Below are 13,948 nucleotides of genomic sequence, written 5' to 3'. Positions count from 1 at the left end.
ACCAGGAGTATCACGTGCAGCATCGCTCGTGCCATCAGAAGACCGATCTCTTCTTCTTCCTTTTGCCGCCGGGCGCCCTGTTGCCCGCGGGCTGGGACCTGCCGGCCGGCTCTGCCGCCTCAGGCTCCTCCGGCTCCTTAGAATGGGCACTCCTGGCGTCTAACGCCTTTTCTGCCGCCTGCCTTTCCGCCTCTTCTGCTTCTCTTTCAGCAATAATTCTGAAGGAACAAAGTTTAGATTTAATATACTGTAAGGGGGGGGAGGCAGATTTCTGCTGGCTGAGTAACTACAGCTGTATTCACAGTATGAGCAGGATAAACTGTCAGAATGTAGAGAAGCAGAAAATAGGTCCAGTTACCACTTCACGTTTGCCTTACACTGCGCAAAAGATGTATGAACTGCCGTTACAACGAGCAGGGCTCAGGCGCCAGGAAAGAGCAAGGTTAAGGTTCTGTCACCTGAAAGCAGGCTGTGTGCAGCGCTGCCACCAGTAACAGCAGTCACACAACTTGTGTTCTGTATGTCCCTGGATGAGCTTGTTTTCCCAGTTATATTATGCTATTCTACTTTATTAAAGCACACTCCTCACTTTCCATAATTTTGTTAGTAGAAGCGATACCAGTACTTCAAGACAAGATACAACACTCACTTCGCCAGTTCCTCATCCTTGTTCTTTCTCAGCTCAGCTAATTCAGCATCACGTACTCGATTTTCTTTTATTTTCTCCACCAGCACCTCTTCATGCTGGTAGGCAGGAAAGAACTTAGTTGTAAAGAAGATTTGCATCTGACACATCCACAAACTACATTCCGCATCTTGTTCAGTTTTGGCTTCTTCTGGTACATCTGCAACATGCAAATTAAACATGTTTAGTTAGCAGGGCACTTCTATTTCAAATGTGCTTTGTACTACGCTACTTCAGCTCTGTTAGTCTGCAATGGGAAAATCTGTTCTGCGTGGCATGGAACGTGACAGCCGTGAGAAACTCGTAGCTGCCGCCCCCCAAGGGGACGGATGGGCCTTCGGGTCTGCAGGGGGATCTGTCCCTAGGAACGGCAACAAGGAACAGGAACGTCTTCTGCAGTAATCTGATGGCAGGTCAGCACCCATGACCGCGCGAGGAACGGAGCGATGAATATGACGGCGCGCGAGTGGCCGGCCTGGGTCGGACCAGGCTCGGGCTGTTCCTGCAAGAAACTGTGTTTTTTTCAGCTCTCTAACTTTTCAGCCATCAGAGTCTGGGGAAAGAGCTGATGACCACGCACAGATCCTCGTCCACCCGTGTTCTTGGATGTGGGTTCTAGATCTGCAGAAAGCATTTGACAAGCACAAAAACCAGCCAGAGGAGATCCGCTAACCCGCCGGAAGGGAAAACGCTGACTGCTCTGTGTTCCGCAGGGACGCTGGGCTGTCACAAGAGAAGACGTCCCAGCTACTGGTGGCACACCAGCAACAATAATTCTTACATTAAGTAAAAGCAGCAAGACATCGCAGTGGTGTATTTCATTTGTCTGAGAGATGGGAAAAAAAACACACAGGCAGGCTTGCAGATTGGAGCAAATACAAATTAGTTTATAGGTGCCCTACAAATAATATGTGGCATTTTAAAATTCAGGAAACTAAATCAGTACTTACACTTCTCATTTACTTACTAAGTTTTTATTTTAAAAAATATTTTAAAAGTTTTCTTCAAAAATCCTTCTCCAGAATTAATGCTCATTTACTGCCCTCTTGTGACAAGCTGAAATCTGCATGCAGAATTAGAATTCCACAATTCAAGAGCTACGAGGGATTTTTTTTGTTAGTCTTGAAACAGCACGACTGCTTTACCTGTCACCTCCTTTGCTGGACTGAAACCTTGTTCTTTTTCTGCATCCCTGCTGAGCAATGATGGAGCGTCTTCGGTATCCCCAGGAGTTGTGTGAAATGAGAGGATGGTATCTGATATTGCAAAGAAAGAAAATGAGAATTACTCAGTCTGTAATTCTGTGAATTAAACATCAGGTTTGACCTTCAGCACAAACATAAATCGTCACCTGGCCTTCCAGCTGCGCCTGCAGTTGAAATACTTCTGCACTGACAAAAAGTTTGTTTCTAATGAAGGCACAGCGCAAAGCTCAGCCTCCTGTTTCCATGCCCCAATCAGGGGGACAGAACACGAAAAAATACATTTTAAAAAGCCTTTTAAGTTACTTGAAGGACAATGTGACAGCTTTCAACTAAAAAGCACAGAAAGTTCAGAGATTCAGACCTGCCCAGCTACCTGTGTATAGCGGGAGTGGAAAGCTGCATGTTAACTGTGCCGTAACCGCCACACCGAATGCAGCTCCCCCACCCGGCTCCCGTTTCAACCACTTTTAAAACTGTAGCAGCACTGCTTAGAGATGCTCCTGGTACGCACAGTACTCACCCAGCAGAAGTTCCTGAGGTTGCCCTCTGCCTTCGCAAGGTCCCTGAGACTGGCAAGAGATTTAAATTCAGTTACTAAATGCCTGGGCTTGTATTCAAATTCAAAAGTGAAATCACGTTGTCAATTTGAGTCATGCAAATTCCGATCTCCAAAGCATTCTGCTGGTCAAACGCATTCTGCAATTACGCCTATTTAAAAATATTTAACTTACAACAGCATTTCATGCTCTCAAGTATGAGCAAATCACTCCTAACACTTCACCTCTGGCACCGCCAGGGCAGTGGGGGGATCCCACTGCAGAGCCAGAGCTCCTGTTCTGAGACAAGTCCCTCTGCTCTTACATGTTGCTCTATATACAACTGTTCCTTTGTGCCTGAGGAAACAATGATGAATATCTATTCCTGACTATTGAAATATAATCCAGGAGTTATACTGAGTGAAAAGCAAAGAGCACCATCAAAGCGTACATCTGAGAAAGAAGCTTTGAAATCTTTCCAGCTGACACCCGAGGCCTCTCCACCCCCATGAATTACAGACCCTCTGCTCCATCCTTTAGTGTGGGTTTTCTACATACCTCACGTTTCTTTATTTCGTCTTGTGATGGCACAACTGTGGTTGAAGACAACCACGCGTGATCAGCTGCCTCAGAAATCTCATCATTCATGTCTGTGCCAGCTGCACTTCTGTTGGTGGTGCACTAATAAGAAGTAAACACAAGAAAAATTTTACATTAAATACATTTTAAACTAAGACTTTCTTTTACTCTTGGAAAATCTGAGTATTTTTACTGGACTGTTTTCATTGTGCAGCTGCCTTAATGTCTGCAGTGATACAAGGGAACAGTTCCATAGGACAGAAACAACTGGCCAGAGAATGCAGGGTGGTGCTGTTCAGTGGCACCAGTGAAATCAGGTGTTTGCGAATGCTCTTTGAATGAATAAAAATACCTTCATTTTGTGCATAATTCTGAGTAATAATTCCAAGTCCCTGTGCGTCTAAACTGCACAAGAGTCACAGGCAGCATCTCACAACCTACAAAACCTTTATTCAAAAGTTTAGCAAAAAGAGAGCATAGTTTAACTGCTGGGAAACAGCAAGTCTTGCGACATAGAACAACTGCAATGCTGCTTTTACTGGGCAAATGGAGACATGCAGCCTCGAACAGCAGAGACGTATCTGCCACCAGTCAACTATCTGTCGATTCCATTTCGAACACCAGAGGACTTGCGAGTACTTTATGTATATTTATAGTTATCTAGGAAAATGTGCAAATGTGTTAAAACTGTCTATACTGATGTTATGATCTGAAGTAGCTACGAACAGAAAAAGCAGGACGACCCAATCAAATGAGTGTTTATGCAAAAAGCGGAAATTGGTTTTTATGTTCAGGAAACATTCAACATTCACAGGGCCCGAGTTCGCACTCTAAAGCGCCATATGATCATATTTAACAAGTCTGCATCAAATTCACCTGGGACAGAGAATATTCTGGGTACAGAGACACTTCTGTGGTTCCCTCGGAGAGGCCCGCAATCCCAAAGCTGCTGCTTTTCTGATTATCACGATCTGCTTGCTCCTTAATCACATCGGCGGTAACAAACACCAACGCACAATCAAGAAGAGCTTCAACAAATTCAAGAAAAACCAACTAGAGTAAAACAAACACAGTGATTCATTCATTCATGTTGTAAAGTACTTTCATTAATGTGCATATGTACCTTAGCAAGCAAAAAACTCAAAAGTGACTGTTTATGAAGCCTCACTGGCCTCATTTATGTATTGAAACGTCCCTTCTTCTGAAGAAAAGCTGAGAACAACCAAAGCTTAAAAAATTCAGGTGATATACTGTGTTATGCCTTACACAAGTCACATCGAAAAAAATACTGCATAGTTTTTGCTGTATCTGGAGCTATGAGAAATTTCTCTAACAAATAACACATAACTGTTGCTATTACCGAAAACATTTAATTTCACACAATGCTTCCAGAAACTCAAAGAGTGGGTGTATAATGAATCCCTTAGTTAGACTTACACTGTGTGTTCAGTTTATTGGGCAGTGTTTCAAACACTCCATTAAACTACTCACACACCTCCCGCTCCAGGCTGGTACTGCTGCTGGCACGCACAGCGGGACCATCGCTGACAAGGATTTCCACAACTCTTGAAGCAGTTAATTGTTTGCTGAGAAGTTTAAAATCCTGAGAAAGAGCAAACGTTACACGTTAACAGCACTGAGGGCATTCCCACATGGACCTGATCGAGCTCCCTTTAAATCCTGCATCAAACTTTCTAGTGGTTTCAAATGATGCTTCCACATATGTCATTAATGACCGAGTGCAATTCTGGCCCTACTGAAGTCAATGGCAATTTTTCCTGCAAACACAGTGCTAAGAACCCGTGAAAGCTCATAAATAAAAGTATTAAAAAATCACATTACTAAATGTGTACAGTGGTTTACTGTATTAGTTTCAAAAGCTGCCAGTCTTTGAGTTCTACCATTAGACATTTTCACGCAAACATTTCACAGCCAACAAAAATATCTCTATTCCCTTAAACCACATTTTTCTAAGGTTTGATTATCTGAAATAATCAAGTACGAAATCAGAATTCAATCCTGCAAAAGCACATAAATAACTTCTGTAGAACAACTGTAACGTTTGTGAACAGTTTGCACAAAAAACATTGCTCCTACGTTTTCAACTGTGCAGAAGCCATAGGGAGTATTTTAAAATGCTTATATCAACCGATCAAATAAAGCACATCTAAGCACACAAAATCAAAAGAGATTATTACGTTCAACATGCAAAGAAAATGCCTCATTGTCATTGTAGGTTCAAATGGAGGTCTGGTGCTTGGTTTACAAAAAGCTCGATATATTCCCCAGCATTTGTCGAGGTAGTTCATGGCAAAAACTGTGCATCGCTCTTCAGAAAATAAGGTACCTTTAAAAATTAATTGGGATACAGTGAGTTACAATAGAACTGTGATGGATGGGGTACTAACTGATGAATTCTGCACAGCACAGAAGAAAAGCCATTACTCACCCTGGATATGGCAGGCAGCAGGAGTAACGTTCCTGGTCATGACTCCTAGGAAACACTTACACACACAAGGACCTTTGTCTCTGGAGTTGGAACACAAATACTCATCTGGGAAAACTCAAACTGGTTACACTGCAATCAATTTCACTAAAAGATGAAACTTACTTGTACTCTTCATGATAGATATGAAATGCCAGACGAATAAGATAAGATAAGAAGGTTCTGAACAGTAAAGTCTGATGTGGACAATGTATCTCCTCAAGTGGCGTTTTATCACCTAAAATTTTTGACAAAATAAATCTCTATTGCTATAATGTACATTTAACTGCTTATAGTTGACTTGTCAGTCTGTCTTACCCTCCCCATCTCTACCTATCACAATCTAACAACACTCCTGGAAGGCACAGCATCACTTCCAAACAAGCAATTCAAGGGAGACCTGTTCCCCTATAGCTGAATCTTACAGAGTCTCTACTTCTGGAAACACATCCACTCGGCATCCAGGAATGAGAGCGGAACTGAAGCTGGGGTTAAACCCGCAGTTCTAGATGGGACCGACAGATTAATGGTCTCTATGGAAGGAATAAAAGACACTACATGCAAACCAAAGTTAAGAGCATGGGGGAGAGGGGGAGAGAAAAAGATTTGTTCCTTCCACTTTTCTTTCGCAGACCTCTCAAAACTGCATGTAATGGTAGCAGCGAGACCAGGGTGAGCGCAATTTTTGAACAGATGGCTCTGAAGAACAATTTTAAAGCAGTATTTCAGTTTTGCATTTTCTCACCTAAGCACCTGAAGTCCCTGGAGAAGTTATCGCACCCCTGAGAGCTCACAGGCCCCCAGCAAGTACCAGAGCTGAGCTCCTCGTAGAAACTGGTCACTCCAACTCCCCACAGCTTGCTATTAACATTTCTAGATGCCAGACCCCAATCTAAAGTACAAACCGCTCAATAACCGATCCATTTCGGCAAGAGTTGTGTTGGAGTGATGAAACCGGCAGTCCTTCAGAAATCGCCAAAATTGGAACTTAGTCATGAGGAAAGTGTTGTCAAGAGAATGGTCACAGCCCAAGCTGCTGTAGAAAGTGTAAACTCTTCTCAGTTCTGTCATATGTCTCAACACAGCAAATTCTACCTAAATAAAGTAGGATATGTTTTCAGCATCGTCTCACAGCGAGTAGGGATCAGCTTGTACTGATCCTGCAACTGAGCATATAACGTCTGGATCTTGTAACTTCAAAGACCACAGCCCTGCCCAAGTGTTCATGAGAACATGACCCACACATAGTTGTAATACACGTTTTTTGGTGACTGATGAAAATAAATTAGTCTCTGTCAGCAGATAAACCTCACGGGAGCTAAAGGTAGCTGCTGAATGCACTTCCAGACATGTTTACGTATTTTTTATTGTCTTCTAGTGGAAGCTCAGGAGGAGGTAATACTGTCCCTTCTTTTTGTTTTTCTGTTTGCATGGTCTTTGCATTTTCAAATAATTCTTTAGTGGAAAGAGTTACTTTAATACAAATAAACCAGAAACAAAATAATATGAAACATAGTGCAGGGGAAACTGAAACCACAAACCAGTAGACTCTTACTTGTTTTACTTCTTCATGCCTCTCCTCTCTTGGCAACAAGTCAAGCAGTGAAGATAAATCCAGCTCAATATTTGGTCCCAGAGCAGAAGTATCTTTTGAGCCACTGATGATTGTGATGTTTTCTACTATGCAAATAAAATAAATTAGAACAGACTAAAAAAGTATATATAAGCACACACAGGAAACAGTTCCTACATTATTTCTTCTTATCTTACTGACTTCAAACTAAGAATAACAGAGACTCCTTTTTAGTGAGCAGAGTTTTAACAATCAGCATCATAACAACTGAAGAGTAATTCCATCAAGTCCAGCCCCTAGGCAAAAGGAAATTCAAATATTACATATGTTACAAAACTTTCAGTCAACAATGTTCCAACAGCACTAAAACATGTCCAGTGGATGTGTCGCTCAACTCCAAGTGTCATGCACAGGAAACAAGTATGGGAGCAAAAGTCATTAATTATTAAGATAACTCCATCTTCATCAGAGATCTTTAAGAAATATATCTGGCTTATATACTTCCCAGTATAGAAAAAAAGGAACTGCAAAATGTGAACTGATTAGAATTTGTTTTGTTAAACTGCTTACCAGTGCCAAAATAACTTCCTGTGCAAATGGCATTCAGCTCTTCTGCATCCATTGCATCCACTTGAAAAGCTGCAGATTCTACTATATGATCACCTATGAACCCTCCTTCATACACGTGACCATTCGTGAAGATAAACTTGCCCTACAGACAGATTAATTTGATTAATTTCAATATAAATCAAAGATCAGAAAAAAACCCTATATTTTCAGTCAAATTTCCTTTTAAGAATCTTGGCTAAAATGAGATAAAATAAAGCACAATATTTTTTCCTACCCTCTTTTATAAAGTACTTTGCCATTTGTTAGTTAAAGTACACCGTTGGGATGAATAATTGCTGATACATATGTTTGATTTTGAAAAGTATTTTGAGGAAAACTGTTCCCCCCATATAGAAAGACATGTTTGCAATCTTCAGTTTGCACACGTGGCACTCGGCTCACAGGTGTTTTTAAACACTGTGTGAATTTGAGAACACCTCTGTGCAAGGATATCTTAAAATCCATTAGCTCATAGTGTAAGAGCGAAAGTACCGACCAGCTGCAAAAATCCACGTGCACCTATTGCAGTGAAAACCTCCACAGTAGGATGTATTTCTTCATATAATACACACGACATGCATGTAACCACAGTCAAATCTGTGGCCCAGCAAGGTTTCCAGCGGACCCTGCCCCTTCTGTTGGGATTCCACCCACAATACAAATTGAATGTGGTTTTACGTACAGAAATCTAGAGATCCACTACACAGAGCAGAATAGTCTCCTCTGCTGTTGCCTGTACTTTTGTCTTGCTACTTGTCAATCCTTACCTTGCCGTGCTTCTTATTGCAAACCCATTCACCGTCATACACTGCTCCACTGGCGTATATGAACCTCCCATGGCCGTGTCGTTGCCCATTTACAAAATCACCTATGTATTGATTCCTTAAAGGATACTGAGACATAGGCATTCTCTTCAAAAACCATATGTGGGTGCCATATCCATGCTGAAAAAAAAATGTATGTTTAAAAAAAGTCTCCAGAAGAGCTACTATAGCTACAAGTCCAGACTTTTAACAAGGAGAATCACCTGGGCATCTTTAAGAGCCACTGCTGCAAACCTCCCAACCAAAAGCACCCAGCTGGCAGCTGCTGGGCTCCAACCCACCCGCAGCGCTGCGCTGCACTGAGGCGCGCGGGACGAGCGCTCAGAGGGCGCGCTGCATCCACGTGTCCGTGAGCCCGCTCTCCCAGCAGGACTCGTGGAGGCTCCCTGCCCGCCCCAGGCCTTTGGCCCGAACGGCGCGCAGGCGGGAGGAACAGCGCGCCAGCACAGCCGCCGTGTTCCAGGACCCGGCTCCATGACCGCTTCATGCAAAGACAGAGGAAGCAGTTCACACTCTTCCCAACAGAGTACGTAGAAAGAACAGAAAATGCCAGAAATCTCCTTCTATCATAAAACTTTTACAAGAGGGAACAATTTGGTCTAGTATTTCACAGGTGACACAGAAGCAAACTGCCACATATACTCACTGCTGAAGTCCTATCTCAAGCCAAGTATAGTCACAAACATTTAAGGTTTTACACCTCTTTTGAAATGAAAAAGGGTTATATTTTCCATTAGAATGTTAGATTATGATTTTGTAAGTATATGTCAAAAGCTTTTTAAAATTTGAATACTCCTAAAATGAGAATCAACTTAAACAGCGCATTTCCACTACCACAACTGGCAAAAATCATACAAAGCTCTGGTACCGCACCGAGCTCCTCATCTGCTTTTCCTGGAGTAACGGACAGATGTTGAACTGAAGAGAATACCTGCATGCCATGCACCCACTGTCCCATATACTCCTGATTAGCTGTCAACCATCTCATTCTTCCGTTGCCATGACGTACATTTTTCTCCCACTGACCTTCATAGGTATTTCCAGACTTATAGCTGCAATAAAACATTAACGACCCATTCAAACAGAATTCTGAGTGAGTCTTCTGAAAGCAAGGTTTATGCAAAACCTAACTGCTAATAAATTCAGCATTTATAATGCTAAATATTAGCATTAATTTTAAAGTTGCTCACCGTGCCATGTATACAGAGCTTTGACTGTACCTACTGCTACCTTCCTATTTTAATTTACAAGTCACTGTAAAAATATTACCCAGTTCTTTTTATTCAAAGAGTCTTTGCCATAGCTAATCAAAATATTACTTTATATGTAATTCCACAAATAATTCATTTATTCATGAAAGCAGCTCCATCTGTTCAAATCAATTGAGTGTATTTGTTTTTAGATGTTGATTTGTAGTTTACCAAAGCTTATTTTGTATTTTATCTTTATATATTCTTTTATGGGAATGATCAGTAGAAATATGCCAACATAAAAATGTAAGTTATAGAGAAGATCTATCTTACTATTATTAAGCACATTGTACAATTATTTATTCCACTGCAGAAAGGACACACTACTTTGAAATGGTAGCATTTGTATCCATTATAAACAGAAGAAATCGTATGCTACTACATGCAAAATAAAAACCGTGAAGAACAAGTGTTACCGCATTTACCATCTCATTCCCCATCCTTCTTTGACGTTATTTACCCAGTCGCCTGAATACCAAGAGGTATGTTCCTTATCATAATAAACAGTACCCTGAAACAAACAGTACAGTCAATTTAAATACCTCATCTACATTAATATAACATTGCATACAAATTACTTAAAACACTTGTAATCACCCTCTTACAGTCACTTCAAGACACTGTACTGAAAGCCACTGATGTGACAGGATTCAATAAAAAAGCACCCTCTTTTGATGGATGTTAAGACCTTAAGACAGACCAAGTATTTAAAAACCTGGTATTACACTTCAAAGCCTACCACGTGTTTCAGAGCACTCGGAAATGCTTTCAGAGAGCTCATGTCGGCAGCTCCACCGCAGCAGCCACCCCGAGGCAGGCGTTTCCTGACCCACTGACAATCGCAACAGTAGGTTACAGCATTAGCTGTTCTCTCTTATCTGATCACTTCCTCGCAAAGCAAACCAGGCAGGCCATTGCACCGGTGACCACCCACAGCAGCCTGGGTGATTTCAGAGTCTCGTTAGTGACACGTAACTCAAAACCATGTCATTAGAATGGATTTTCCTCAAACGCCAAGCATCAGTCTTCAAAATGTCAGGCCCAGAAGAGTGTCTCAATGTGGATGCACAGAACGGAGACAGATAAGAGCACTACTTGCCTATAAAAAGTTTGAACTAGATGTTACAATTAAGGCTACCTTATCTCATGTAAGTAATTACCATACTTGGTCTGCTTAACACATTTGGGAAGTGGGATCCCTTTGTTTTTACTGGGAAGCTGATTTGTCATTGCTATGTGGCTACTGATGCAGTTGTCGGTTTTGACTTTGTCATCACCCCGTTGGAGCAGCACAAAGGACGAACCACCCAAGAGGCCAAGTGTTCTTTTCGGACACTGTTCACCCCTTCTACTACAAACGAGATCCCACCCCAATTGTTTCAATTAGCATTCACGACTTCAGAGAACATCCTTAGCAAAAACGAACCTCTATATAGTATAAGATCATGCAATGGCATAAAAACCTCTGCAGAAGAGGCCTTGCTGTTCTGGATGGGAGTCATCCAAGACCATGCTCTCATTTGGTGTTTTCCCTTACCTTTCCATGTCTTTTGCCTTTACACCAATAGCCAATGTAAGAAACAGGACAAGTACCACTCCTGAAAAATCCAAATCCATGCCTAAGTCCATTCTTGACAGATCCTTCATAAATGCTGCCATCGTTCCATGTATAATGGCCATTAAGCATCTGCACATTCTTAACAAATGTTCCCTAAAAGATTAAATTATAACATTTAAAAAACTAAGACTCACTGTTCCCCAACTACCTCAGCAAATTTGGGCTTGTGATTGAAATTACTGCCACAGTTCTGCAGTTGCCACCTGTTGCCAACTGCCAGTTGCCAGTACTGTACCCATTACTGCAACTTACCTAATTTCATTGAATTTGCACATCTAATTGGCTGTAATTGTGTTCAGTTATAAGTTAAATTGCACTTTACCTCATACTTGACTCCATCAGCCCACGTGTAAGTCCCTTGTCCATGCATGAAACCTTCAGAAAACATGCCCTTCAAAAGGAAGAGAATGGCAGTGTTTGCACATTTGTTCTTAGCACAACTGAATTTTACAGATTTCAAAATAATGACATATTAATTCCCCTCCTAGTTTCAAATGAGGAGTTTTAAGGTCAGAAACCAACAAAGCTTTCAATGCTCACACATTCTGAGTGCTTAACCTCCACCTACATTCAAAGAAATAGCCTGCCTCTTCTAGAGAAAGAACGTGATCCGCTATTACTTTTTAAATATATTTATTTATATACTCACCTTATATGTATTTCCACCCTCAAAACATGCAAATCCTTCACCCTCATACAATCCATGGACTTTTTCACCTTCATAGCTACAAGGAAAACAAACTAAATGTGAAGATTTCAAATCACTGCCTGTAGACCTATGTCACAATAGACATACAAAATGACCTTTCATTTACCATTGTCTACACACAAGCCAGTCGTTGTATCCTGTGCAGAAAAAAAGAGCTATAGCATTTCACATCATTGTTGCATTGCTTCAGACCTACGTTGCTGCCAGTTAAGAAAACAAACCACACTGGTAGCACCCACTAGCTTCCAGCCAGGCACCCCAGTCAGTACGCTGAGCGTCACACAGAGCCCCTGGAACCACCCAAGGGTCTGATGAACGCTGCCATTCACCTTCTTCCTTAGTTTAGCATACTCTTAAGGGATATGAGCAGCCCTAAACAACAAAAGGCAGCAACAACTGAACTTTAAATGACATAGCTACGCTTTCTTCACCAACTGTCTGTATACTTAAGACAAAACTCCACTGCAGGTGAGCAAGCTACAAGAACAAGGCTTCGGCAGATGGAGAGCAGCAGCAGCTCTCCAGGGTGCAAAAAGGCGCAGAATTCCACAGGGGTCAGTCTCACACGGTGTCACAGCCACAAGTTCTGAGTAACGTGATTCAGTGACTCAAACCAAGAGTCCAATTCCTGTTTTCTACGACACTGGGTACACCAGAGATACTTAGATGAACTCCTGACTTAATTGGATGCATTTGTAACAAGCATACCTTTTTACAATAACTTCAGTAAGACCAGGCTCCTCGTAGTATTGCGGAACGTCCTGGACTGGAGGCTCCTCCACCTCCTCTGGTTCTTTATCCAATGTCACTGGGTTTTCCTGTGCTTCTTCCACTCCATTCACTGAGGTCTGCAAATCCACCAGCTGTGTTGAACTACTCTCAGCTGTAGTATCACATGAAGGAACAGGAGGGCGGGCAGACTTTTCTGTCTTCTTGCCATCCCTCTTCTTATCCTTTGCCATAACTACTCAATTTCTCCTTCTGAACATCTACATTTGTACAAAGGCTTTTCCCCTATTGATTTAAAAAAACAAACAACAACAGACAAATGAGCTAACTACATGAAAAATTATCAGTCTTCTCCTAATTTGTATCCATGCACTCTGTGCACTGACGCCTCCTCCAGCCGCGGTCTCGGCCTGTGGGCGGCCGCAGGGCCACCAGGAGCCGACGCCTGTGAGCAATCTCTGAGGAGTCCACCAAACCCACTCCACCCAAGTCTTGCCAGCCAACACCTTTGCCACACGGAGGTCTCCATCTGTATTAGAATTTTAGGTGTCTAGATTTAATAATGTGGAAAAGTTCAAAACAATTTCTCAAAGATACAAGTTTGATGAGGTTTTTGTTTTGTTTTGTTTTTTAATTACAGCTGCACTAGTATTACTGATTTAACTTGCTTTCAAAGTTAGGAGCTGCAGACAGAACCACAGCATAGAATAACCACTATAGCTTGTAAAGTTACTTTGCCAGCTAAGAGCCTGAAGGTTACAGGACCGCTTCAACAGCTGTAACTACAGTTGCCCCTCACTGCACAGGCCGACCATCCCTGCTCTGTGCCACCGGAACCCAGCGCCGTGCTGCGGGGGCCGGGGCTGACGAGCGCCGCCTCGCCCCACCGCCATGTCCCCAGCCCTGCGCCTCCAGCCAGCGCCCCGTCCCGCCCGGGACACAGGACCGGATCGGCTGCGCCAAGGGCCCGAGTGGGGAGCGAGGGGCGCCGGGGGCTGCCCGGCTCTGGAGGCCCTTCCCGCCCGCAGGGCCGCCCGCACCGGGCCCTGAACCCACAGCCGCCGCCCCCGCCTCACAACCGCCGCCCCCGCCTCACAACCGCCGCCCTCGCCTCACAACCGCCGCCCCCGCCTCACAGCCGCCGCC

The 13,948-nt window shown here is 42.8% G+C and overlaps 1 protein-coding gene across 1 annotated transcript; it reads right to left on the bottom strand.

Annotated features, from left to right (window-relative positions):
* Positions 1 to 34: 34 nt before the first annotated feature.
* RSPH10B (radial spoke head 10 homolog B) lies at positions 35 to 13,035 on the bottom strand (the record flags this gene model as incomplete). Its single annotated transcript, XM_080353940.1, has 19 exons — positions 35 to 218; positions 650 to 845; positions 1,831 to 1,941; positions 2,990 to 3,107; positions 3,882 to 4,058; positions 4,501 to 4,608; positions 5,204 to 5,352; positions 5,455 to 5,534; positions 5,617 to 5,728; positions 6,396 to 6,585; positions 7,046 to 7,170; positions 7,634 to 7,775; positions 8,440 to 8,616; positions 9,428 to 9,548; positions 10,172 to 10,257; positions 11,284 to 11,457; positions 11,687 to 11,755; positions 12,014 to 12,089; positions 12,782 to 13,035. The coding sequence occupies 19 exons, from the start codon at positions 13,033 to 13,035 to the stop codon at positions 35 to 37; spliced, it is 2,649 nt and encodes an 882-aa protein (XP_080210066.1).
* Between the last annotated feature and the right edge of the window lie 913 nt (positions 13,036 to 13,948).

Source organism: Nesoenas mayeri, assembly GCF_963082525.1.
Source record: "Nesoenas mayeri genome assembly, chromosome: 15".
In the NCBI taxonomy this organism is placed as follows: Eukaryota; Metazoa; Chordata; class Aves; order Columbiformes; family Columbidae; genus Nesoenas; species Nesoenas mayeri.
The sequence above is the reverse complement of the archived record's forward strand: the minus strand, read 5'-3'. Positions and strand labels throughout refer to the sequence as shown.